This window comes from Magnolia sinica, chromosome 4 (assembly GCF_029962835.1).
Source record: "Magnolia sinica isolate HGM2019 chromosome 4, MsV1, whole genome shotgun sequence".
Lineage (NCBI taxonomy): Eukaryota > Viridiplantae > Streptophyta > Magnoliopsida > Magnoliales > Magnoliaceae > Magnolia > Magnolia sinica.
The window spans coordinates 35,684,424-35,710,628 of record NC_080576.1 but is presented as its reverse complement, the minus strand read 5'-3'; the positions used below and the strand labels follow the sequence as shown (position 1 = coordinate 35,710,628).

The 26,205-nt window shown below is 39.8% G+C and overlaps 1 protein-coding gene across 5 annotated transcripts; it reads left to right on the top strand.

Annotated features, from left to right (window-relative positions):
- The first annotated feature begins 3,679 nt into the window (after nt 1-3,679).
- LOC131243014 (uncharacterized) lies at nt 3,680-26,205 on the top strand. 5 transcript variants are annotated; one of them, XM_058242064.1, is made up of 4 exons: nt 3,680-3,690; nt 19,403-19,477; nt 25,382-25,486; nt 25,583-26,205. In XM_058242064.1, the coding sequence occupies exons 2-4, from the start codon at nt 19,433-19,435 to the stop codon at nt 25,679-25,681; spliced, it is 249 nt and encodes an 82-aa protein (XP_058098047.1). In that variant the 5' UTR covers nt 3,680-3,690; nt 19,403-19,432; the 3' UTR covers nt 25,682-26,205. The 5 variants fall into 5 exon arrangements, with proteins under 5 accessions (XP_058098047.1, XP_058098048.1, XP_058098050.1 ...); XM_058242065.1 differs by lacking the exon at nt 3,680-3,690 and adding an exon at nt 12,459-12,513 and having other exon boundaries at nt 19,420-19,477; XM_058242067.1 differs by lacking the exon at nt 3,680-3,690 and adding an exon at nt 13,913-13,930 and having other exon boundaries at nt 19,420-19,477.

Genomic DNA, 26,205 nt, shown 5'->3' with positions numbered 1-26,205 from the left:
TCAATACTCGGGTATTGAAAAGATCGGGTTGTTACACCATACATCATGTGAGGCCCACTTGAGGTGGATAGTCTATCATGCAGGACCATATTTTAATGTAGGCCATCCATCATGTGGGACCCATCTTTGATATGAACCATGCATTATGTGGGTCTACCTTGATGTGGACTATTCATTATGTGGGGCCCAACCTTTAATGCAATTGTTCATCATGTGGGCCCACTTTTGATTTCAACCTTCTATCATGTGGTACCATCTTCAATATCCATCTCCATCGTGTTGGTCCCACTTTTGATGTGGATCGTCCATCAAGTGGGGCCCACTTGATGTGGATTGTCCATTATGTGGGGCCACACTCTGATGTGGGTAATCCATCATGTGAGGCCCCCTTTGATGTGAATCTGCATTATGTGAGCCCAACATGATGTGGACCATTCATCATGTGGGGGCCCACCTTCAATATGGGTTGTTCTTCTTATGGAGTCCCACCTTCAATATGAGTTGTTCATTATATGAGCCCACCTTACAAAGATTGTAAAGAGAAGAGGGTAAGATAGAAATTACTTAAAAAGTTTAAAAACAAACTTGTCCCAAAATTAATAAAGAATGTCAACCTGTTTAAGCTAAATAAGCTCAAATAACTAACATCTCCATTATTTAGTTTTTAAGAGCTTTATATATATATATATATATGGAAAAAGGTACTATGTGCTCGACCTCACGATAAGCTCCCGTGTGGTCAAGCTGTGTGGGCCCCACCGTGATGCGTGTCGACCGTCAACACCGTGCATTTGATGGGTGTCCTCTAAATTATGGGATATCCTAAAAATCAGTCGTATACAGAACTCAGGTGGGTCATACTATCTAAAATCATGTGAAGACACCGTTAAAACATATAAAAGCACTTGGTGGGGCCCACCTAAGTTTTGAATGCTGCTGAAACTTGGTCTGAACCCTCATCCAAGTGGGACACACATAATGGATGGGCTGGATTTGCAAACCACATCTCGGTGGGCCCAAAAAATGATTATGAATGTTTTAATGGTGCACGGCCCCTCTCCACTTCTGTATGTGGTGTGGCCCACACAAGTCACGGATTGACTTGATTTTTGAGACCTAGGCCCACGGGAATGGTGCATCTGACTGATGGGGTAGATGTTCGAAACGCATCACGGTGGGGCACACACAGCTCGACCTCATGGGACGAACTCGTGAGGTCGAGCGCATAGTACCTTTTCCCTATATATATATATATATATATATATATATATATATATATATATATATATATATAACACACACACACACACGGTAATAGTCTCCTGCGCACCCTACCGCAGAGACCTTCTTATCAACCGTCGGATAAGGAAGACGTTCTGGATGAAGGCGCTCTTAGTGCAAGTTTGAAAGAACGAGTTTCCTTCTCTTGCACGCCTCTCTACCTTATTCTCCAATGTCCGACAAATGCGGCACACACATCAAGGTGTGCCACGGTCAGGGAAACACCCGCTATCCTGTTACCCTGGTAACACCTGATCCGCTCCCATACATGTGGACCACTCAAAGCTTCCGCCAGTTACCAGAGACGGGCAGAGGTAGGACGCAATTAGATATTGATAAGTTGAGTACTCAAGTCCCTACTGAAGTGACGGCACTAAGCCCGTGGGCCCCACTATGATGTATGTGTTGTATCCACACCGTCCATCCATTTTGAAATATCATTTTACTGATAAATCCACGATGTCCATACATTTTTAAAAATAATTTTATGGTATAAACCCAAAAATGAGGTAGATAAAAATCTCAAGTGGGCCACACAATGTTGATTGAACTCTCACCATTAAAAACTTGCTGGGGTTACCAAATTTTTGGATCAAGTTGATATTTGTTTTTTTCCATCATCCAGGTTTATATGACCTAATCTACAGGTTAGATGTCAAATAAATATCATGGTGGGCCCTAAAAAATATTTAACGGTGAGAATGATTATCACCGCTACTTCCTATATTGTGGTCAACTTGAGATTTGGATCTACCTCAGTTTTGGGATAATGCCCTAAAATGATAAGAAAAAAAATGGATGAACGGGGTAGATTTCTCAAAAACATTATGGTGGGCCCCATCTAGGTTTTCAACGCGTGAAAGGCTTTTGCAGGAAATCCGCATCCGAAAAAATGAGCCGCGGATTTTATGTGAAAGTGTTTCGTAGAAAATTCCTGGAAACCTAAGTGCGACCCACCTTGATGTTTTTAAGAAATCCAATCCGTCCATCCTTTTTATGAGATCATTTTAGGACAAGTGTATAAAAATGAACCGAATCCAATACTCAAGTAAACCATATGTGTGCCATACCATAGGAAATAGTGGTCATTAAAATGCCACCATTAAAAACTTCCCATGTCTCACCATAATGTTTATTTACCATCCAACCCATTGAAAATGTCACACATACAAGAATAAAGAGAAAAGAAAAATACGAGCTTGATCCAAAACCTTTATGGCTCACACGAAAGCTTTTAGAGGTCAATCACCCCTCATTCCTGTGGTGTGGTCCACTTTAGATTTGGACCTGCTTTACTTTCATTATCATGACCTTAATATGAGCATGAAAAACTGATGGACGACATGGATACACACACATAAATCAAGGTGTGCCCCATGGTCAGGGAAACACTCGCTATCCTGTTACCCTGGTAACACCTGATCCGCTCCCATACATGTGGACCACTCAAAGCTTCCATCAGTTACCAGAGACGGGCAGAGGTAGGACGTAATTAGATATTGATAAGTTGAGTACTTAAGTCCCTATTGAAGTGACGTCACTAAGCTCCGTGGCCCATCCACACCGTCCATCCATTTTAAAATATCGTTTTAGTGCATGAGCCAAAGAATGAGGCAGATAAAAATCTGTACTAGACCCATCACAGAAAACAGTGGGGAGAGTGATTCCCACCGCTGAAACTATCCTAAGGCTCACCATAATGTTTATTTGAAATCCAACCTATTCAAAAGTTAAAAAATTAATGAAATAAAGGAAAACAAAAATATCATCTTGATCTAGAACTTTTGTAGCCTTTAGAAGTTTTTAACTGTGGACGCCAGTCCCCACGGTTTTCTATGCTGGGGTCCATTAGAGCTTTGGATTTAACTCATTCTTTGAATATTGCCTTAAAATGATCTCTCTCAATGGATGTAAGTCGTGGATACAGAACATATGGCGGGGCCCATGGAACTTGGTGACGGCACTTCAGCAGCCAGTCTGGCTACTCAACCTGTCAATGGCTAATCCACGCTCCTCGTAACTACCGGAGGTGATTTCCTGCCAAAGCCTTTCGCAGGAAGTTCCTGCACTGGGAACCCAGGTAGGGCCCACCGTGATGTTTATATGGAATCCACATCCACTCTATCCATCGGTTTTGTGAGCTCATTGTAGGCTACGAGAGTAAAATTGAGCAGGATGCACAACTCAAGGGGGCCATACTAAAGGAAAAGGTGATTAGGAAAATTCATACCGTTGAAACCTCTCTGGTTCTACAGTAATGTTTACGTGCCATCCATACCGTTAATAACGTCATTAATACTGGGATGAACTGAAAAAACAAATATTAGAATGATTCAAAGCTTATCAAGCCCATGAATATTTCAACTGTCGAAATTCAATTTTCACATTTTCAGCTCAATTGAGAATTAGGTACGATTAATTTTTGTCCTCATGTACTAAAATGAACTCACAAAATAGATGGATGGAGAGTATTTCTCAAAATCATCACATTGGCCCTACCTAGTTCGTAGCGCAGTCCGTAACTACCTCTGCATCCCTAATGAGGTACGCAATTCGCCTCCAAGAGTCCAGGTCCCGGACTTGCTATGTTGGCTGAAAATCTAATCTAGGTGGGGCCCAACATAATGTTTTTGCAAAATCGATCCTGTTCAACCAATTTTTGAGCTCATTTTAGGACTAAAGACCAAAAGTGAGCAGTATACAATACTTAATTGAGCTGTAGTGAAGGAAAATAGGGCCAGGGAAATTCCTACCCTTGAAACCTCCTCAGGGTTGATAATGATGTTTACATGCCATCTATACCATTCATAACATCATTCCTACTGGGATTATCTGAGAACACAAATATTATCCTGATTCAAAACTTCTTAGACATACAAATATTTCAATAGTGTAAATTTAATCTTCACGTTTTCAGCCCACTCGAGTATTGGATTCAGCTCATTTTTATATGCATATCCTAAAATGATCTTATAAAACGGATGGACGGATTGGATTTCTCAAAAACATCACGGTGGGTCCCACTTGGGTTTCCGGCGCGGATTTCCGGCAAAAGCCTTTTACGCGTTGAAAACCTAGGTGGGGCCCACCATAATGTTTTTGAAAAATCTACCCCGTCCATCCATTTTTTCTTATCATTTTAGGGCATTATCCCAAAATTGAGGTAGATCCAAATCTCAAGTTGACCACAATATAGGAAGCAGCGGTGATAATCATTCTCACCGTTAAATATTTTTTAGGGCCCACCATGATATTTATTTAACATCTAACCTGTAGATTAGGTCATACATACTTGGATGATGGAAAAAACAAATATCAGCTTGATCCAAAAATTCGGTAGCCCCAGCAAGTTTTTAATGGTGAGAGTTCAATCAACATTGTGTGGCCCACTTGAGATTTTAATCTACCTCATTTTCGGGTTTATACCATAAATTTATTTTTAAAAATGTATGGACGGTGTGGATTTATCAGTAACATCGTGGTGAGACCTACCTAGCATCCCAGCAGAAGAATTTCATGTAAAAAGGCTTCCGTCGCATTCGTTGGAGAGTTCGAGAATAAGTTGAAGAGGCATGCAAGAGAAGGAAATTTGCTCTTTCAAACTCGCGCTAAGAGCGCCTTCATCCAAACCGTCTGCCTTATCTTACGGTTGATAAGAAGGTTCGCACTTAATGACGTGCGAACCAGTGCGTAGCTGAGCGTTCATATATATATATATATATATATATATATTGTTTTAAAAAATAAATAAGTAATAACATTAGAGTTTTACCAAACAGTCTATTTTCAAAATAAGTGTTTATATTTTGTTTATATTTTTAGAATAAGCAAATAAACTCTTGTCAGTAGAGATGCCTAACGGCCCTTAATGGTAATTATGTATAAGACATCAACTTCTAATACATAATTATATTAATCAAATGAGATTGACTCATTTTTTAACCACCTACCAAATAGAGCCTTAAATTCTGCTTAAGATACACTGAAAGCTTCTTCATTATACACCGAATTAGTATATATTGGATCCATGGTTTATCCAAGCCATTCATTTTAAGGGCCCCATATGTTGTACCCTAATTTTGGCAAATTCTGAGAAAGTCAATAGGAGAGTGACATGTGGTATTATGTGAGAAATAGGAAGTGGATAAAAAAGATTTTTAAAGATTTGGAGTGCTTTTTGTGGGTTTACAACTAGCATAACTCTACTTTTATACATCAGCGGATAGTTGATATATAAGAAGTGCAGTCGAGCTGTTTAAGATATAAAAGGTAACCGAGGGTAGTAAAAATAAAATCTTGGTCAACAAAAGTAAAGCAAGCGGCTAAGAGGTGTTTGGAAGAGGAATAGTTGCAAAAGAAAAATATCATAAGAGAATTTTAGAAAGAGGCTTTTTTACTGTTGTAACCATTGTAATAAATGGAAAAATGATATGGAGGAATAAGGTACAACAAAAATCTATAAATAGTAGAAGAATGTGACAAAGAAAGATATCACAACAATAATCAAATAACCCAATCCAACAAAACAAATTTATCTTATCAATTTACTTTATCTCAACTTATTATAGAAATAGCAATAATTCTTAACTATAATATTTAATTGTAATCCAAGTCTATGGTCATATACTGGATTTGTTATTTATCCGATATCAAGCAGTTCTTTCAAGAAACACATTCTTACAGTCGCTTTTAGTGACCGGTTCTAAGTCTTTCCTTTTGTTTGATTTGTCCCGGTATTCTGAAAGTTCTTTCTTGTGGAAAGCACAAAGTAACCCATCTTTCGAGGAAGAACCACACCCTCTGATTATCGCCTAATTGTTATAAACTTCCGCAAGTGGTTGAGTAAATGACCGATCTTCTCTGAAACTAGTCATATACATTCATATTAGACGTGTCTGATTATTTTGACACTTGGGGTCAAAGTTGATAAGTTTAGATCGAGCTACTGTATTGATTATGGCACACTCACATAATTAAAAACAAACGAGCGACCAACACCATTAATGATGAACCATGTCTATCAAAATTTTCCAAAGTGAAAGATCCTAGCCATCAAATCTTTAGTCTTTCTTCCATTAAATGTGGGTCATTTATGCTTGTATTCTTAACCATGTAGTTGCATGACAACAATGGAAGGTTAAAGTTGATTTATCGAGGAGATTCTTGTAGTTGCATGAAAATAATAGAAATGTTAAAGTTGATCAATCAAGGAGATTTTTTAGGCATGATCCATTTATGACAGGGGCCTTCAATTCATCATTTCAACAACATAGATAAATAAATTGTATGCTTGTACAAACATGACAAGACAACATGGCCTAAAATGCATTTGACTCAAGTTGACTCGTTTGATAAAAGTTCATTTAACAATAGTGCAATCTACATCTCCCAGAGATGTCAACAATCCCATAATTGATCTGGACCATCAGCTAGATTTGACTCATCCTTTATGGACTATCATGAGAAACTAAAATTAATCGGAAGATGATAAACTTTCAAACATTGGTCATTTTCTTTTATAATTGTAGGTGTGTCAAGCCACACAAGGGGGATGTTTACCGTTGTTTCGTCAAATGGCCTCTTGGAGGCATGTTGTCTAAAGTGGACTCTACTGAATGGATTAACCATATAAATTATTGCACTTTATTTGATCCAAAATGTCCATTTGATATGGTAAAGAATGGATGAAAATGGGATAACTTATATAATACGTAAGGTGATCTAATCATCAGGTTGGCTCATGTATTTGGAGATTTTTGGGTGGTTATCCATTGTCTTTTGTGGTGCCCACTTGACGATTGTATTTATACCCGACCTGTCACGACCAACTCTAGAAAATAAGATATCGTCACATGTCGACACACTCGTACGTAAGTTAGAAAAGATACTTAAAGGAGCTAAAAGAGAGATAATGAGAATCCAAAATATATATATACCATAGATGCGTACCATACCTAGAATGCCATAAGACTCATAGACGTAGACACATTAGAAAACTTAGAAGCGGTCACTTTCCCAATAACATACGGGTAGAAGATACAGGCCACACATACCCAAAGCACCCAAAGAGTACGCATAACTTAGCCATAAACCCCTAAGCGGTGCACCAAAGAGTACACTAAGGCAGTGGCATCTGATACACATTGCTAGAGTTAATTGTCCACGTGCAGCCATAAACCCCTAAGCGGTGCACCAAGAAGAGAAAAGCCTTTTAAGAATAGAAGAATAAGTACATATAGTAACACAATGGTTGGCTAGCTTCTTCTCAAAATAGAAGTGTATCAAGCCAATGTTGCTAGCCAATCAGAGCATCGATCTAGAAAGCTAAGAGACTATACATAAGGCACTACCTAATCCAAGTTTATAAAAGTAGTAGAGAACAAAGAGCTTCGAGCATTCAAAAATCCAATCAAACAAATTTTTTATTCAGCTTAATGTTGCCTATCAAATCCTTTCGTCGGACATTGACATCTATCTTAGCTTAACGTCTCTACTTCTGTCTAATACCATGCTACTTATATAAAAGCAATATAGAATAAAGAGTTATGGGCTTTTACTAATCCAATCAAAAAAATATTTTATTCAATTCAAAGTTTCCAATCAAATACTTTCGTCTAACATTAACATTTATCTTAGCTTAGCCTAGTTTAGCGTCTCAACTTTTGTTCAACACTATGCCACTACGAGTCCAAATCTATTAGCGTAGCATTAATTAGTCTCTCCACTTCTATCTAGTGCATCACTGCAGTAGGTCGGAATTAGTTTAGTTTCATTTACAACTCCTTCGTTAGACTCCAAATCTCTAAGTCCCTATTTAGTAATTCTTTTGGTCTCAATTTATTAACCAAACCATGACTATTTCACGATTTTCTCATGACCATTTAGGTTCAAGAAAACCGTTAACCATCCATGGCCACCGGCTAAAATTATCGTCGATAATTTTGTCCACTTTATTTACTTTTCTATTGATTGTACCATATTCTCATGCAATTTAATAAAATCTGCAATTAACTTTCTATTTATTATTTTTTTTCCTTAAGCGCTTACTTCATTTGTGAATGCTCGCTTACTTCATTTGTGAATGCAATTAAAGCCATCATTATTATAAGAAAATTCTTTATTTTCAAGATAAAAAGGATTCATTCAAATGATCCAACTATTCCTTTTATAAATCTTTTGATTCTTTATCAGTTTATGGTTGAGTAGTCTAGCCAATCTTTACAATTTTGGTTGTATCCATCTATTTCGGTGCATGGGATCATAATTTGTTTTGTTAAATTCAAGTTGAATATGACTTTAGCATGTATAATAGAAATATACTCACACATGCACAATCAAAATCAAGCCATTCACTATATGTGTGGCTACACGTCCAACTTAAAACTCAATAAGTTAGATTAGTTGATTTTTGGGGCATCCCATTATCACCATGGGAATTTAATGAACAAGCTGGGCGTCATACATTGATCTGGTGGGCCACACACATATGGTCCGTCCCGTCATACCATCAATCACTTCTTTTTTTTTAATGAAAATTTATTAAAAGTGGACAATTTGTTTTCTTCCTTCTAGTATTCCATTTTTACATCAATATATCTAGATTTTATGATCCGCTCAAATGGCTTTATTTTATAACATGGTCACATCCATGGATGGCCTCACGGATGAGAAGGCTGCAAGTAGGCTGGGCTCCAGCCTGCTTAGGATTATGCATCCTGGCTGGCATGTTGAATCTGGGCTTAAGTTTTCAAGCCCAATAACTAATTGGGCTGGACTTGGGCTTTGGTTTTCCAAAATGCCCAAAATTAGGCACTTTACCTCCATGGCTCTATCTAATATATGGGCCAATCTGACCTTTGACGGTTTATTAACATGCTCTATTATCTGGCCTTGAATATGGGCTTTTATCTCATATTTCAGCCCTTGATGCACTTGGGCCAGCTTAGTTGCAGTCATAGTCCACTCAGTAGGAGTTGAGACTGACCGCCTGTTAGGTGGGCCAAAGAATTCCAGCCCAAACCTGGCACCCAATCCCTTGCCTGTGGCCCTCTCTGGCCACTTAAAATTCACCAAGCCCCAGCCTGACACAACCCATTTAATTGATAATCTGATCCGACCCAGTACAACCAAACTCGAGTTTAAATGAAATAGAGGGCTTACTGACAATCTTAGCTAAATCCAAGCCGACCATTAAATCATCCTCGAGCTGGTGGTTCTCTATCCCATGTACAAAGCTGATCCATTCACCTATTGGTCCACATTCCAGAGTGTATTTATGTGGTTTGGCAATATACTATGTTTGGGGACAACAATGCAGAGCTTTTTTCTTGACCAAAAAACTTCCACTCTTTCAGAAATTCATTGCCCCAACATGCATGATAGCATCACTGGATGATCTAACCTTCCAATTGGATGACAACAAATAGATGGCTAAGATGTTATGGTCAATGATCAAAATTCAAATGGTGAAAATAAATGATTAGGATCATCTAATCACAATATTCGACATTGACAATCGAATGCATTTACACGTGTGCTAATTGGTCAGTATATAGTGGAGGAGGACCCACCTCCATTTAAGCAATGATCATGAAGTGTCACCAGAATCCCTTCTAATGCTAGTCCCAGGTATGTTAGTATGCTAACTTGGTAGATAAAAGTTCTGTCGGATTTCATGTCCATCACAACAATTCGATGATGAGTCTAGTTATTGCAATATTCGGCTATGGCCCATCTAGACATGGCCCACAAGATCAACAGACCTGTTCACCATACATTTTTAGGTTATCTAATATCAGATTACATATTATCTACTTTTCCTAGGTGTGTTCAAATCAGGCTTCTAGTCTATTTAAGCCCAAGCATGGGCAAGGCCCATGTGGGACAAAGGACACGAATTTCTCACGTTGGGAATGGGAATCCTTGTTGCTCCCTTCTTTCGTGAAGGTAATCTATGAAGGGATTTGCAGGCTCACCTCTAATGTTGATGCATTTTAATAGGGCTAAAATCAGGGGTTACAGTTCAGTTACATGAAATTTATTTTCCATGAATATGATAAAAATATCCTCAAAACCTTAAATGGGCCAGGCTGATGGGCTCTACCTAGTAAGGGCCTAGGGCTAACCTGAAGAAGGTGAGGCCCACATGGCCCATTGACAGCCCTAAATTCCAAGGAGAGAAGAATCACGGCCCAAACATCAATCTGTCCTAATGACGAATGGAATTTGCCTGTCACCCCAACACAGAGATAATTCTACACAAGGGTTGTGTGGGGTCATCTGTAACAGAACCATTCCGTCCATCTATTTCATAAGACCACAATAGAGGAGTCTAAACAACAGAGAGATCCAAAGCTGATGTGGGCCATTCCAAAGGAAATAGTGGGAATTGAACGCATGGGGACGACGTAAGTTTTGTATCTGGGTGATATTTGTGGCTACTGTTTATCTGACTGGTAATAACCCTATGAACGGTCTGGATGGTATATAAACATTATGGTCAGCTCCGGGAAGGTTTCAACGGTGGATGTTTCCGTTCCCACTGTTTGTTTGGTGTGGCCCACTTGAGTTTTGGATCTGCCTGATTGTTAGACTCCTATCCTTTTTGTCGTCCTTCAAAACAGATGGATGGAGTGTTGTTATGGACATCTATGTGGGCCCCCACACAGCGGCGGGAGTATTTTGTGCCCGGGGTCACGGGCGATCTTCTTCCGAAAATGACCATCTGCTTTGCTTATATACTTAGGGGTCGGTTGCCGCGCTGGATTGGAGGGGGGTTTCAGATCACTAACTGAGGTTTCAAATCCATTCAAAGTGGGGGTTGTAATTCATGGTGAGAGCTTGGATTGTACCTCAAATCATTTCAATAGTTGCAAGTCTAACGTGTGTGTCATTATACACTATCATTCTATTAGGCACATGGCCCACTAATGATAATCAGTACCGTCCAAACATTATCTATGTAAATCAGCACTGTCCAAACATTGTCCAACACTGTCCAAACATTATTAATGTAAATCAATGATTAAAAATCATTGGTTAATCACTCAAACATGATCTTGCACTTGTGGCCCATTTGAGACTTGGAATTCATCATTTTGGATATATGCTTACATATCTCACTAATTAAAGATATTAAAATTGATTTAGTAATTAAATTCAAAACCCCACAAGTATACCGTTACTTTTGTATTAAAGTTGTTTCACAATGGGGGTGCCAAACACATGGGAGGGTTTCAAATCTAAGGGGTTCAAATCCACGCTCCCAAACAGGTCCTTAGGATAGCAATCAATAGGATGGTGATCATTTGATAGTGGCCGACTTTATCCGAACGGTTCATTTGATAGCCGCCCAATGTAATATTTTGGACTATGCTCAGTTCAAGATGACACATGATTTTGGACGGTCTTGATTAAGTGTACAGGTGGGCCACTTGAATTTAAAACGTCTGAAATTCGATGATTATCTGTCATAGGTTGGATCGGTAAGACCAACCACAGGATATCGTCTCTTGACCCGTGTCCCCTCGCGGTTGCGATCAACCTCACGCATCAACTATCGAGATTTTTGGACGCACGTTGCCTGTGCCCTGGGTCACAGTAAGTTGCTGTAGTCGGAAGGTGTGTGGAGCCCACAGAGATGCCTGTGACAAATCCACTCCGTCCATCAGTTTTCAAGACTACAATAGGATGTGATTACAAAAATCAGACAGATCCGAAATTCATGTGGGCCACACCACGCGAAACAGGTGGATTGAATGCCCACCATTGGAAGATTTTCGTGGCAACAGAAGGTTTTTATCAAGATGATACATATATTTTTTTTCCTACAGTTTATGTGTTTATCTCAGTGGTAGTAACCTTATGAACGGTTTGGATAGCATATAAACATTATAGTCTGCTCCAGGAACTTTTCAACGGTGGACATTTCCGTTCCCACTGTTTCGTGTGGTGTTTCCCACAAGAGACTTGGATCTGCCTGATTTTGTAACGTCCACCGTATTGTAGTCTTGGAAAAGCCGATAGACGGAGTGGATTTATCACGGCCATCTCCGTGGGCTCCACACGGCTTCCGCCTAAAAAATCTTTCTGTCCGCGTCCGAGATTTTAAAGGGAAGGAAAAAGAATATGGATGAAAAACAAAAACAAAAATACAGCAACAAGAGGGATTCGAGAGCGATAGCTTTATTGGATTTGGTTTTGGTGTGTGGATTCTCCAAAAAAAGATTTTTGGTGAGCTCTTTCTCTCTCTATTCTGATATTTGGATTTTCTTTTTCATTTAGGGGAATTTATACCCACCCCTGTTAATGTGATTCCAACCATTTTTTCACTTTCTACTAATCCAATTCCAAAAAGTAGAAATGGGTGTATGAAAATTAATACGGTGGGTGGAAATATCAATTTTTGTGATGTTGCTGCTGCTGCTGCTTTTGTTTTTTGGGGTTCTCTTTGAAATGGGGTTTTTGGATGGATGCATTTTTGAAAATTTGGAGGTCTTTTTTTTTTAAAAAAATAAAAATAAAAATTCATTTCTTTTCTGTTTGGAATTTTGAAATTGGATGATATCTAAAATCATGCTTCTGACTTGTACTCACTTCTTGTATTATCTCTCTGTTTATTTATTTTTTAGAATCTTTGATTTTTAAGAGGAGAGCGTTGAGAGTCAGAGCTGCAGCTAATCAGGTATGCTTTTTCTCTTCAGATTGTATTCATTTGGTGTTATTAGACGTGCGGTTGTATGACATTCGAGAAATCTTTTCTAATTTTTTCAGTGGATAATTTAGCAAAATTTATAGTTTCCATACTTGCAATCCATGTTCATTATGTGTTGGATGCCAATTGTATGGCGCTTGATTGAGAGAAGAAATGGAATTTTTTTGTTCATTCGGACAATGATGCATGTGGATCCATGTTGAAGAGACCTAATTTGTTAACCTGGCGGGCCATGTGGTGATACGCCACTAGCAGATGATCATGGCTGTCTGATGCAAATGGCTACTTACAAATGATGGTCCCCTTTCATTGGTGGGATCGATGGGGTTTGAGGTGGGCAATTGGATAGTTAGAATCATATGGTGATGAGATATTTTTGGGTTATTTCTGATCCACCATGGGGTCCATGATATGAACAATTTGAATCACCAAAAGGTTGACCCTTGTCCAGTTTGTTGAGCCATGCGAATTCATGATTGAACATTTGTATCTTTCCTCTTTGTGCATTTGGGTTGTAGTAATTGTGTGGTTCTTTTGTTTATGATTTTGGTTATTTATTTAAATTCTGTCTAGTTATTATTGCTTAACAAAATAGTTGTGGTAAGCATGTTATTCAGTAATGGTAACAGCCAGCATAATGCCCGGCCATATGACCGTTACGATACAGGTTGTAATGGCCATTATGGCCCTCGTCCCCACAGCCATTATGGCCCTGTAATGCTTGAAATTTTTTTTAAAGGTAAAAAATGTATTGACCCCGTAATGGCCTTTATAGGCTAGTTATGGGCCTTTTTTTTTCCTGTTCTTTTCTTTTGGCAAATAGGGTGTTACAACCCTGTCTTGCGTAACAGGTACCGCCGTTATTGCTACGTAACTGTTCTTGAATGCCTTGGTATCAAAACATTCGGGAATCTGCTTTTCATTGAAGTGTCAATGGTGGGTTGTGGCTTTTGCCTTGTTTTGTTCCCTTCTGATGGGAAACGTTTTGGAAATAATGCAAACATTTATCCAATTAAATGTATATTCTATAAGGCTTGTTATTTGTTGTTATTGTTGATAGAAAATGAAGAAGATAAATTAAATGAAATGGCCATTCAACTTAAAGCAAATATAGTAACTTCAAAGTGCACCCTTAAAGATTAGTAGCGGGAAGGGAAGGGGTTTCTGGATAACTGATCGTTGAATAGGGCCTTGTTGTTGTGGAATGGTGTGTTAGTCTCATGAGAATATCTTGGGGCTATCAATGGACTATAAATTAAGGAGCTGGGTTTTTGTGCCGATTTCCAGTTGGAAAAAGCTGCGTGGTAGTGGACACACTGCACAAGTTGTGTGTGAAGAATGTGAGTGAGACCATGTAAGCCTTCATATTCCAAATCCCATTGGAGCTCAATGACTCATCGGTATTCCTGTTATATTAGTTGTGGTTTGTGCTATGTTGATGTGTAAAATCAATTTCCATGATAAATTCTACCTGAGATATGTGTGGGAGCCAAGACATATACGTTACACTTAAGAGAGAGAAAATCCCCCATTTTGGCATGAAGTGGCCATCTGCTTGTTTGGCCTCATGCCCATTTTGTCTGTTTGGGCTTTGATGGGAGAGGTTAATGTGTTTGACTTGAGTAAACTCAACTTTGAGCCCTAATGCCAATTGATGTTAAGAAGTTAGGTGGACAACCAAGGAAACTTACCGAGAGGTAGTTGAATATGTGAATTGAATTATCATTTCTATTCAATCGTCTTTGGTTGGCTTACTTTATACCAATGAAGCAATTGTTCTCCACCTACCTGAATATGTGGAAAACGGTTCACCATCTCTCTTCTGGGTGTGGACTGCCTTTTCAGGGTTCATGTCAAAACTGAAGATTGTTTTGACACGATCGGTGCCAGTGCTTAATAGAGTCCCAACATATGGCGGTGTATCACTAGAATGCTATTCTAGTTAAGTTTGAGTTTGAAAAGAGCTCAAACACACATTTTGTGCCATCGAAGTGGTGCCTCCTTGTGTTATGAGATAGGCTTTTGTTTGGGAAGTGTGGAAACCCATTACACATGAAATGGAGTTATGGTTGGACTGGCAAGTGAGCTCATTTGCCAAGTTGGCTAATTGGACACAGTGGCCATTTCATGTAGTAGTTAACTGTTCATTCCTTAAAATATGATGAAATAATTGCCTTTTAAAATTTTCATTGTGCCTAGCTACAATAGGCAAACGCGTCTTGCATTTTCAACTTCTCAAGTTGCTGTACTTCTAGAAATAAACAGAAATCCTCAAATTGGTTCAAATAAATCTCTTTATCTGCAACCCACATAACCAATCTTCTAAACCCGATTCAACTTCTCTTGCCACGACATCTTCTCAACCTTGATCAGTGTTCTAATATCCACTGATATTTATCACGCATAGTCTAAACTCATGATTTTCATGGCATCTTCAGCACACATCTGGGGTCTCCTATACAATATTTACATTTGAATTGGTGGGACCCAAAATTCACATCAAATCGGCTGACATGTGCATGGATATGACAGATGTAGTCATTGAAAGCTTCCTTCTTTTCAATTTTCACTTTTTTTTCCCTCTCGAGGAAGGGAAGCTTTTGGGGTTTTGACCATTTCCTACCAGATTTGAGCATGAAAAATGCTAGTCTAAGCTTATTCTAATGGTGTAGTTAGAAGCATGGATTTGGGGATTATCTTAGCGAGAGGTAAAAGATGGTCACTTTTTTTCTTGCTAGATTTTCATGTATTTCATCAAAACAACCCATGAACTAACAAGTATGCTTTTTATTTTCAGTGATTTTTGCATAAATTACATAATTTTCATGACTCATCGGTTTTTTTTTTTCACTTTGTATGAAGCTCGGAGTAGAGGAAGTGGCATGTGCAATGCATGTGGAGAGAGAGGTGGGTAAAATCCAAGTCTCATATTAACTTGGATAAATCCAAGCAGTTAGTTTATAAGGACATATTTTCAAAATTCCATAAATACCCCTTTCTATTTTTAAAATCTCATTTAATGTCCCATAAAATCTTGAAGGCCACCCCTCGTAAAACTAATTGGATGAGTAGAATTTAATGCCAATATGAGATCAATAGCAATGAGAGAGCGAGGGAGATTGAAAAAGCAAGGGAAACTAAGAGAAGATCGTTGGGGTTCCAGAGGTGAGCGTCAGGGATTGAGAGGTAGGGAGAAAACAGTAAGGGGGGGGGGGGGGGGGGGTGCTGAAGGGGATTGGAACCAGGGAGCAGGAAATGGGAAGGGCAGAAGAGGGTCTTCAAAAAGCTGCTGAAAAGGCGTCGGGAGAGGTAAAGCAAGAGGCGTGACCTGCATTCAAGTGGGGAAGAAGAGGGTATCTAGAGCGATTTGAAGGGTAGGTGCTAAGGTCTTCCTGGAGGAGCTCCCAACAGTAAATTTCTCAAGAGTTTTTGGACCTTCAACTAAAGTTATGGAGGTGGTGATCCCCCATGACCAAGGATCTACAATTCCCCATGGGTTCGTGTTCGTCAAGATGATAACAGAAGAGGAGTTGGTTAGAGTTGTGAGGTTATTGAATAGAGAGAGGTTCACAGGGAAGTTGTTGGTGCAAGGAGCCAAATATGGCCTAAAAGTAGTGAACATGGAGGAGGCTATGAAGGGGGTGGGCAGTACAGGGGCTAAGGAGGAGAAGATAGGAATTGAGAGGTCAGAAAGCGGTTCAGGGAGATCAAGAAGGGGCTCGTCTTCCTTCAATCACAATAAAGGGGAGGGAGTGGGAGGGTTGATGCCTGGATTCTTTAAGGAGGCAACGATAGAGGACATGTTCGAGCAAAACCAGCCTGTTGGGAGCAAAGAAGTTAAGGAGAAGATCATATTAGAGAGGGGGGAAGTGGTGTAGAACATGGCTTCTGCTGCCCGTCCGAAGGTCCATGTCAATCTTGTAGTGGCGGATAGTGCTTCATTTGTGCTACAGTGGTCAGTGGTTGCAAAGACGAAGGAAGGAGCCGTAGTCTCGCAAGCTAAGTCATGGCTAAAAGCTTGTTGCAGCTTGGAAGAGAATGACCACAAGATCAAACCCCATAACACTAACGAGTTCTGGATCTTGGACAAACTAGGGGTGAACATAGATCAGATGGTGAGGGCAGGATCTATTCAATGATGGCTTGATAAAATCAATTAGGAATTCGGGAGAGAGGTAGCGTGATTCTTGCTCTGGGGAATCCCTCTGGAACTGTGGTGCAAGGTCTTCATGGCTATACAAAAACTATTTTTTGTATATACTTGGAGAGTTTTATATGTAGTCTTGTGGAGTGATAGATTTTTAGTATATTTATGTCATGTGCTTCACTTCCACATACTCATACACAAATTTATTTCCATTAATTGTTTCCAAACTACTGAATACATTAAGACTCTAAAACCAACGTCAGTAAGAGATCACTGAAAATCATAACAGTTGGCATTCAACACTGGCCAGACAACAACAACCATACCATAAAGTGGACCAACTCGTGCATGAGAGAGAGAGAGAGAGAGAGAGAGAGAGAGAGGCACTTGCCATTTTTTGGATTTTTTTTAATTTTATTTTTCATATAAAAATTGCACCTATTTGTGCTGTATGGGTGTGGATACTATTGATGCACACCAATATATATTGTTTTTGCGTGAATTGATATGAGCACTTACACTGATATTTTGAATTTTGACCGTAATGCCCTTCCAGAATGTTGTGTGATTGCCACATGGAAATGAAACCTTAAAGGATTTTTTTATTTTTATTTTATTTATTTATTCATATATTTTTTTTAATAATATGGCAATTACTCAATCAGTATAGTTTTGGAAAATTTGGAGGCAACATCATTAACAGATGAGCACTTTAGAGACGAGCATTGGTATGGAGGTGGGGAGAGAAGGAACAATAAAATGAAGAGAGAGCAATTGGAGCTGCCAATGAGTAACCCCCAATAAAAAAAATAAAGTAAAACAAAATAAAGTGATAGAGAGTTGAGATGGTTCAACAATTTGCATTTGGATACCAGAGATTGCCCCATAAGGAAAGCAACCTCGATTAGTGTTGAAGGGCCTTAGAGGAGAAAACCTAAGTGAACTTGGATTGAGCAATTAAGAAAGAATGAATGCTTGTTCATTTAGTGAGGATTATGCCCTTTTTTTTTTCTTGAATAATAACTGAAATTTATTGCAGAAAAGAAAACCGCTACAAAGAGAAAAGAAAAAGGAGATGATGACCAATCATCCCCAAAGAAACAAAAAATTCCCCCCAACTAAATGCTGCATCTTTACCCCACATTGGATCTACAACATTATTATAGTGAAGTGTAAGATGCTGCTTAATGAAATTCTTTATGAAAACTGATCACCTATAGGCAAGGTACCAGTTGTGGTACTGCTACATTTTTTTTTCGTCAAAATGCTGCTGGTGTAGGACATTGGTATCATGAAAAAAGTAAGCCTCAGAATGAAGGTTACCTGACACACAAATCCGGCGAGTCTGCTCATCAAGTCAGTCACTCTGTTAGAGTCAATGTAAAACCGGCAGTCTGACTTAACATACAGGCGTTGCCCACCTAGTGAGTGGATCAGCCTGATTTTCGAGAAGGGTGATCTTCATAGCAGCACTTATCTTTTTCATGGTACTGTTTTCCAACGCAGGTGGCAGGTTGGAGGGGAGGATAGTAACCCAAGTCATGGTAGCATTACCTGTTGGCAACCAATTCTCATTCTTTGTAGATGTTAATTCTGATGTAGAATCAATATGGCGACAAGGGGTTCTTTTGCAGTTAAAAGTTACCATCTCTCTTCTTAGTTTATTTTGAATTTTCAATAGCTTCAGCATACGCTACTTGGTAGTGACGGGCCATCCGGCCCCAAGCCCAAGTTAAGATGGAGAGTTGATGTCAGGTGGTAGCTGGTTGCCAAACTTTTGCCAAGCGAATCAAGAAAGCTGAATGCTAATTGGAGAGAGGGGGGTTGGGGTGGTTCCATTTGGATTCCATGTATAACGTGATTGATTACTCAATGATAATTTCCATGGTCACTGTAGACAATAGGATTGCCAACATGGGATGCCTGTTTGGGTAGCAAGGGGACCCCTCAAATTCATTAGACAACCACCACCTTGTTTCTTGTGCTGGTGAATTCTAACCAAGGATAAGCGCAATGATTACTATGTGGAATCCACAAATCAAAACAGCACAACCATCCTGTCAGTGGAAATAATTTCTATTTCCGCATGGATTCTGTGTATCCTAACACACCCTTATAGTGGAATCCTAAGTTGCATGTGAGTTTTCATGGTGGTGGCAGCTTTCGGCAGCCCATTTTGTGGTGTTAGAGGATGCTTCTAGTGTGAAGCTTTTGTTTTTCAGTAGCCTTATATCGATACAAAAGGAGTTAAGACTGACTAGTTCTTATGTTTTTGCAGTGTCTTGTGTGAAATGCATCCTCCTCTGACGCTGCATAGGCACCCTATGTGCGCTGAAGTATGTTCAACGTCTCCCAGTTTTTCTTTTCATTTCTGCTCATTTTACCATTACTTTGAATCAATCTGGCCTATGCATGTGATTATCTCACCCCAATCTGTTTTCATGAGATTGTTCTTCTTTTTCCTGTTTCAAATCAAGAGGAAAATGGCATTGCCAATGAACAAAAGAGGTTGCTAGCCAGCTCTTCTCTTGGGAATTCATCCACATTGATTTCTTTAGCTCTCATTCATAGTAACAGTCCGGTCGGGTCAACTTGAAGACTTGAGTGAGTCTTAAGTTGATTCCGCTTGGTATTATAAAATCATAAATGATGAAATCTTGAGCTGGTGATGAATATTTAACAATATTAGTATATAAATTGCCAAAGAGGAACCGTCTTGAACTTGTGGTTCACTGGCGAAAGGCTTTATCATCTTGAGCGAATCAGTAATCTCCTCAGCATCATAATTTTGCATTTTATCACAAAAGGACAGTTTACAGTCTGCTAGTAACAACAACTTAAAGAGACTGCTAGGAAATCAGACTCTACTCTTACCTGAGCACTCATGCTCACAATCAAATCAATATAGAAAGAGAATCGAGGGGTCTGCAATGCAAGGGCTGTATGGGATGGTTTTTCCATGGCGTTCTTTCAGGTTTTCTGGTAGTTGGTGAAGGGAGACTGTCCAAGGAATTTGGGGCATCTTTTATAGCGATTATTCCCAAAATAGAATGTGCAGAAAATTTGAAAGATTTTAGGTCTATAAGCCTATTAGGGAGCCCATATAAAATTCTTGCCTCTAGGTTTTAGAAGGTTCTTCAATCCATTATCTCAAACAATCAAAGTGTGTTTGTGGCAGGGCGTCAGATTCGGGATTGTGCTTTGCTTGCTCAGGAATGCATAAATTCTAAACTTAAAGAAGGAAAATCCGGGGTAGTTTGCAAGCTCGACATCGAGAAGTCTTATGGTCATGTTAATTGGGGCTTTCTGGACTATATGTTGGGTCGTTTTGGGTGTGGCTGGAAATGGGGAGGGTGGGTGATAGAATTTGTGGGTTCTGCCACCTTTTCAATATTGGTTGATGGCTTCCCTAAAGGATCATTCATCAAGGTGATCCGCTCTCCCTGTTCTTGTTTGTGGTGGTTGTTGAAGCCCTTGGAAAGATCCCACTGAAAGGCTAGAAAGTGGGTTTAAACCCAGGTTTTAAATTGGCTAGTTCTGGCCTCTGCATTACTCACCTTTAGTTTGTGAATGACACCTTTTTATTTTGGGAAGCGGATGATGTAATGGTTGACAACAATCTACGGAAAATTGTTGCTTGCTTTGAAGTGGTGTCAGGCTTAAAGACAAGTTGAAATGTGAAATGCTTGGAGTACATCTGTCGGGGCGGAGGCACGGACAGTGGGCTCCTTTCCATCATCATACCTTGGTCTTCCCTTAATGTATTGGCAAACCAACGAGGCACTTGTGGGATACTGTGATCGAAAGAATTAAGAAGAAGCTATCCTCTTGGAATAGTCGACACCTATCTTTGGGTGGTCGCTTTACTCTAATTAAAACCTCCTTCTCAAATACGTCCATTTACTCCATGTCTTTATTCAAATGTCCCAAATCGGTGATGGATAAGTTAGAAAAGCTAAGGCATGCTTTCCAATGGAGGGGTAAAGAGGCCTAGAAAAAATTCCACCTTTTGAGGTGGGAGGATGTTTGCAAGCCCGGGGGAGGGACTTGTGGGTTTTGGAGCGCATGAACAATGCATTATTAGGGAAATGGTTGTGGCGCTTTGCTATGGAGGACAAGTGTTTGTGGCAGGAACCTTGGCTAGGAAATACAACACCAGCCTAGGGGGATGGTGGATTAAGGAATCTTTGAGATACAGAGCATCGGAGTTATGGAAAGTGGTGAGTTCAGTTGCGTCAAAATTGAAAGGTGTCTCCTTTTTGGTGGGGGAAGGCTCTTGCATTTGATTTTGGGAGGACCTATGACTTGGGGATTGCTTGCTCAAAGAAGTTTTTCCGAACTTAGCTCTTTTAACCTCGAATAAGGATATTTCTATTGCAAGCTCCTTTTCAAGAACAGAGGGTGGGATTGTGGGGGCACCTCCATGCCATAGAGGCCTCTTTGATGAGGAAGTGGATTCGTTCATTAGCCTTCTGGAAAGGCTGAACTCAATTTCAGTTGTGGAATCAAAGAATGATACGGTGGTTTAGAAAGATTACCGGTCAGGTAAATTTTCCGTCAGGTCCTATGCAAAGCTTTCCTCAAGTTCTTCTCCTCCCAATTTCAACTATCATCTTTTGAAGTATACAACACCTCCAAAGGTGGTGGCTTTTGTTTGGTTTGTAGGTAGAAATAGGGTTCTTACAGTGGATAACCGTCACAAGAGAGGTATGGTTCTTTCAAACATTTGCATTATGTGTAAGAAAGATGCCAAGACGGGAGATCTTATTCCTTCACTATTCCTTTCCGACAAGAATATGGGAAGCTTTTTTTTTTAAATCTTTAAACTTAGTTGGGTTATGCCGAGTTCCATCTCCTCCTTTTTGGCCTCTTGGCATGAAGGTGGAGTAGGCAAAGAAGGTCAAGTGGTGTGGTGTTTGGCAGCCATGACTACTCTTTTGGCAATGTGGGGTGAAAGAATAGGCGTTGTTTTAAGAACAAGTCCAGAACGTATGGTCGGATTTTTAGTAAAGCCGTCTTGTGAGTTACCGAATGGGTGTCCGGGTTTAAGGATTTAGATGCTTGTGTAGCCCTCTTGGGTTTGTACATTTTTCTTTTTGTTTGTATTCTTTCCCACCTTTTTGTTGCGGTTTATTAATAAATTTGTTCTCTAAAAAAAAAAAAAAAAGTTGGTGGAGGGCGATTGGTTGCGTTGCCGGCATCTTGTATAGCAAGTAAAAAAGAATATGCTAAATGTCTTAGCGGTTTTAGGCCTATTAGCCTTATCAGTGGTCCTTACAAAATTTTAGCTAAAATCCTATAATCTAGATTTCGAGTGGTTCAAGCAAGTGGTATATCTAAAATCCAAGGTGCATTTGTGGCCAGAAAACTACTCTTGGATAGTGCCTTACTTGCTCATGAATGTATCAACTCGCGTTAGAAAAGGTTAGAATGGCATTATTTGCAAGCTCAATATTGAGAAAGCATATGATTTGTGTAGATTGGGATTTTCTCGATTATTTGCTGGGATGCTTGGGTTATGGGGCAAAAATGGAGGAAGTAAATTTAAGAGTTTAATCAGTCAGCCAAGTTCTCTGTATTAGTCAACGGGTCTCCCAAAGGTTTCTTTCTTTCTTTGTTTTTTGTCTAGGTTTCCAGTATGGGTATCCACTCTCCCCTTTCTTCTTTTGTGGTGGCAGTAGAAGTGTTTTAGTATGATGTTTGATAAAGGTTTTTCTGTGGGCCTTATTAGCGAGTTTAGGGTGGATAACGTAGATTTTTATATTTCCCACCTCCGATTTGCCAATGTTACCATCTTATTTTGCTATGTAGAAGTGAAAAGGTGGATAACTCGAGGAAGATTGTTAAATGCTTCAAAGGGATGACGGGCATGAAGGTAAACATTTTAAAAAGTGAGATGTTGGGGGTCCTTATCTCTTAAGGAGGAGGTGGCAAGGTTAGCAAAGGTATTCGGGTGTTGTGCTAGATCTTTTCCTTCCTCGTATCTTGGCCTTCCTTTGTGCGTAGCACACCTGCAGAGCATATTTGGGATAAAGTAATTGAAAACGTAGAAAGGAAATTATCAAGGTAGAAGAGTTATCACCTTTCATTGGGGGGATATATTAATGCTAATAAAAGATGCTATGTCGAACATACCGCTTTACTTTGTCTGTTTTTAGCTGTTCAAAAGCTATTTTGGACAAATTGGAAAGGTTAAGAATTTATTTATTTATTTATTTTTATTTTTTTTGTGGCAAGGTGCAGAATAGAAACAAAAGTTTCACTTGTCAAAGTGGGAAGAGATGTGTATGCCATATAGGGAAAGGGGAGCAAGTATTAGGAAGCTAGAATTTATGAATTTTTTGTTGCTAGGCAAGTGGCTAAGAAGATTTGGCACATGAGAAGGTAGTTTATAGAAACAAGTGATAGCCAGGAAATATAGTGTTTAGGAGGGGGATGGTGGACAAAAGACTTATCCTTGTATTGGGCTTTAGCGTTATGCAAGCCGGTTGCTAGGTTGGTGATTAAGTTTAAAGAGGTGATTAGGTTCTCATTAAGAAAGGGAAAGAGGATTCACTTTTTGGGAGGATGTTTGGATCGAAGAGAGGACACTTAAAGAAGAGTTTCCGAGGTTAGGAAAATTATTATCTCCAAAAGCAAATACTCCTATTGCTTGATATTTCTCACTTTTTGGTGAAATAGTGGTTTGGGACCCTTTCGTGTTGGCGAAACTTGTTTTTGACCATATGAAGTGGAAGGTGTATTACCACCGCCATCGGGGTTCACCACTATAAGGGCTAGCTGTATTTTTCAAGAGAATGCAGTTGGTTGTCACCCGAATTCCACCCCTCTCTCAAAGGCTTCCCCCTCCTTTCTTGTGCTACGTGAGAATGGGAAGCACATCTCAATCCAGGGCCAATTCTCAATTCGCTCATTCTATAGATTGATACATAGGTCATTCTTTGGAAAGTGTCGTGGCTTTTTGCTTGGTTGGCAGGAAGAAACGAAGTGCTTACAATTGACAATCTTCAAAAGAAGGGGGTGGTTGATGCAAGACAATTAACCACTTGCTTTAAATACTTGAATTGATAGAACATGGCAAATCAATCCCTTTATCTCATAGCCCAGGCTCCACATCGCATGGGTTAGGACCTCGACCGAACTACTCTAGTGGGCCCCACATCACATGGGTACTACCTCACACGGGCCGCCCACCCAGAGTGTGTCCCTGCATCCACAAGCAACCCTACTCGAGCCCGATGTGAAAACACCCCTGTATTAATCACTCCCAGTGAGGAGTCTCGAATACGAGACCTTCCGCTCTGATACCACTTTGATGCAGGACAATTAACCACTTGCTCTAAAAGCTCGAACTAATAGAGTATGGTGAATCAATCCCTTTATCTCATAGCCCAGGCCCCACATCGCATGGGTTAGGACCTCGGCCGAACCCCCCTCGTGGGCCCCACATCACATGAGTACTGCCTCACACGAGCCACCCACCTCACACGGGTGGAGCTTGCCTTACACGAGCTGCCCACCCCGAGTGTGCCCCTGCATCCCACAAGCAACCCCACTCAAGCCCAGTGTGAAAATGCCCCTGCATTAATGGTGATCCCTAATATCTACATGTTGTGCAGGCAGAATGTGGAGTCAGTTGATCACATTTTTAATTCATTACTCCATTGCTAGAGCGGTGTAGGAGAGATTCTTTGATACCTTCAAAGTCATGTGGGTGATGTTGGAATACATTGAAGACCTCCCCTTAGCATGGCATGGGAAGGATGATTTAGAGGCTAGCTCTTTTGGCAGGTATTTGGGCTTTATAATCAATGCTTCTGTAATTGAAGTGGGTGGGGTGGGCCTCAAGTTTAAAGGCTTTTGCAGAGTGTAACATTTTCCCTTTGTATTGGACCATTGGTCTTTGTTGTTGCAATTCACCTTTTATCTCCCTCATTGGCTTGTTTCTAATAACATGCGCAACCCCGGATTGAAATTTGACTTCAGTTTTGAGTTTCGCCAAGTCATATCGGCCTAGTTATTGAGCTGACTTGACAATTCACAATTCTTGACTGAGTTTCTAAGATACTCGGCTCGAGATCTCATTGAGTTCAGTTGACTCGACCGAGTTTAGAGTTGAGTCAGAGAGTTTTAAACTATGGTATCATCATCTTAAAAGAAGAAAAAATAAATAAATAAATCTCAACGAAGATTTAAGGCAAGTAAGCAGTGATTTTTACCACTTAATGGCTCTTTCGCAGATTATTGAACTGTTCCAGAAGTGTCACACAGACCATCCTGTTGCCAAGTTCTTTGGCAAGTGTACAGATCTCAAGATAAAACTGGACCGCTGTTTCCGAGAGGAAGTAAGTTTCAAACTTTCTGGGCTTTGTTTCTTTCATTTGTAACTTTCAAGGACCTCATTCAAAACTTCAGCTTTTGATTCCCTTCTTCTGTAACAGAAAGCTTTGAAGCGAAAAGCAAACTTTGAAGAGAGCAAGAAGTTGAAGGAAAGGTTACAGGCTTACAGAAAAGCAACTGCGGAGAAGAGCTCAGAATAATGTCTCAAATACACTACCATTTTTAGAGCTTTGCTAACCACTAACACATGTGTAATGAAGCTCATGCACATGCCACAGATGTGCCAGCATGCCATGATAGGTCATAGATCCAATCCATTCATCAGAAAGGAACCACCATATTGATGCCCTATCTCAAGAATCAGGTTGATCCACTGGTCTGGTGGGCGCCTGTTTGAATACAAATGTACTGCTCTGAAAAACTTGCTTGAAGTTTTCTACCGATTCCCACCTTCCCAATATTTGGGCCCACATGCTGAGCAGACCCAGATTTATTTTTGGGATAACATGTAGAAGGTTGGACCAACCTGATGGATTGATTGGATCTTGCACCTAGGTGCCATGCTGGCATTTGTGGCATGTACATGCGCTTTGTTGTACATGCATTTGCACTTAGCAAAGCTCCCATTTTTATACTAAACCCATGTTTAACAAAATAACTTCCGGATAATGTACAAACGTTTCATTCATCTGTTATACAACATTTTGTTGTTAGAGTTGGAAAA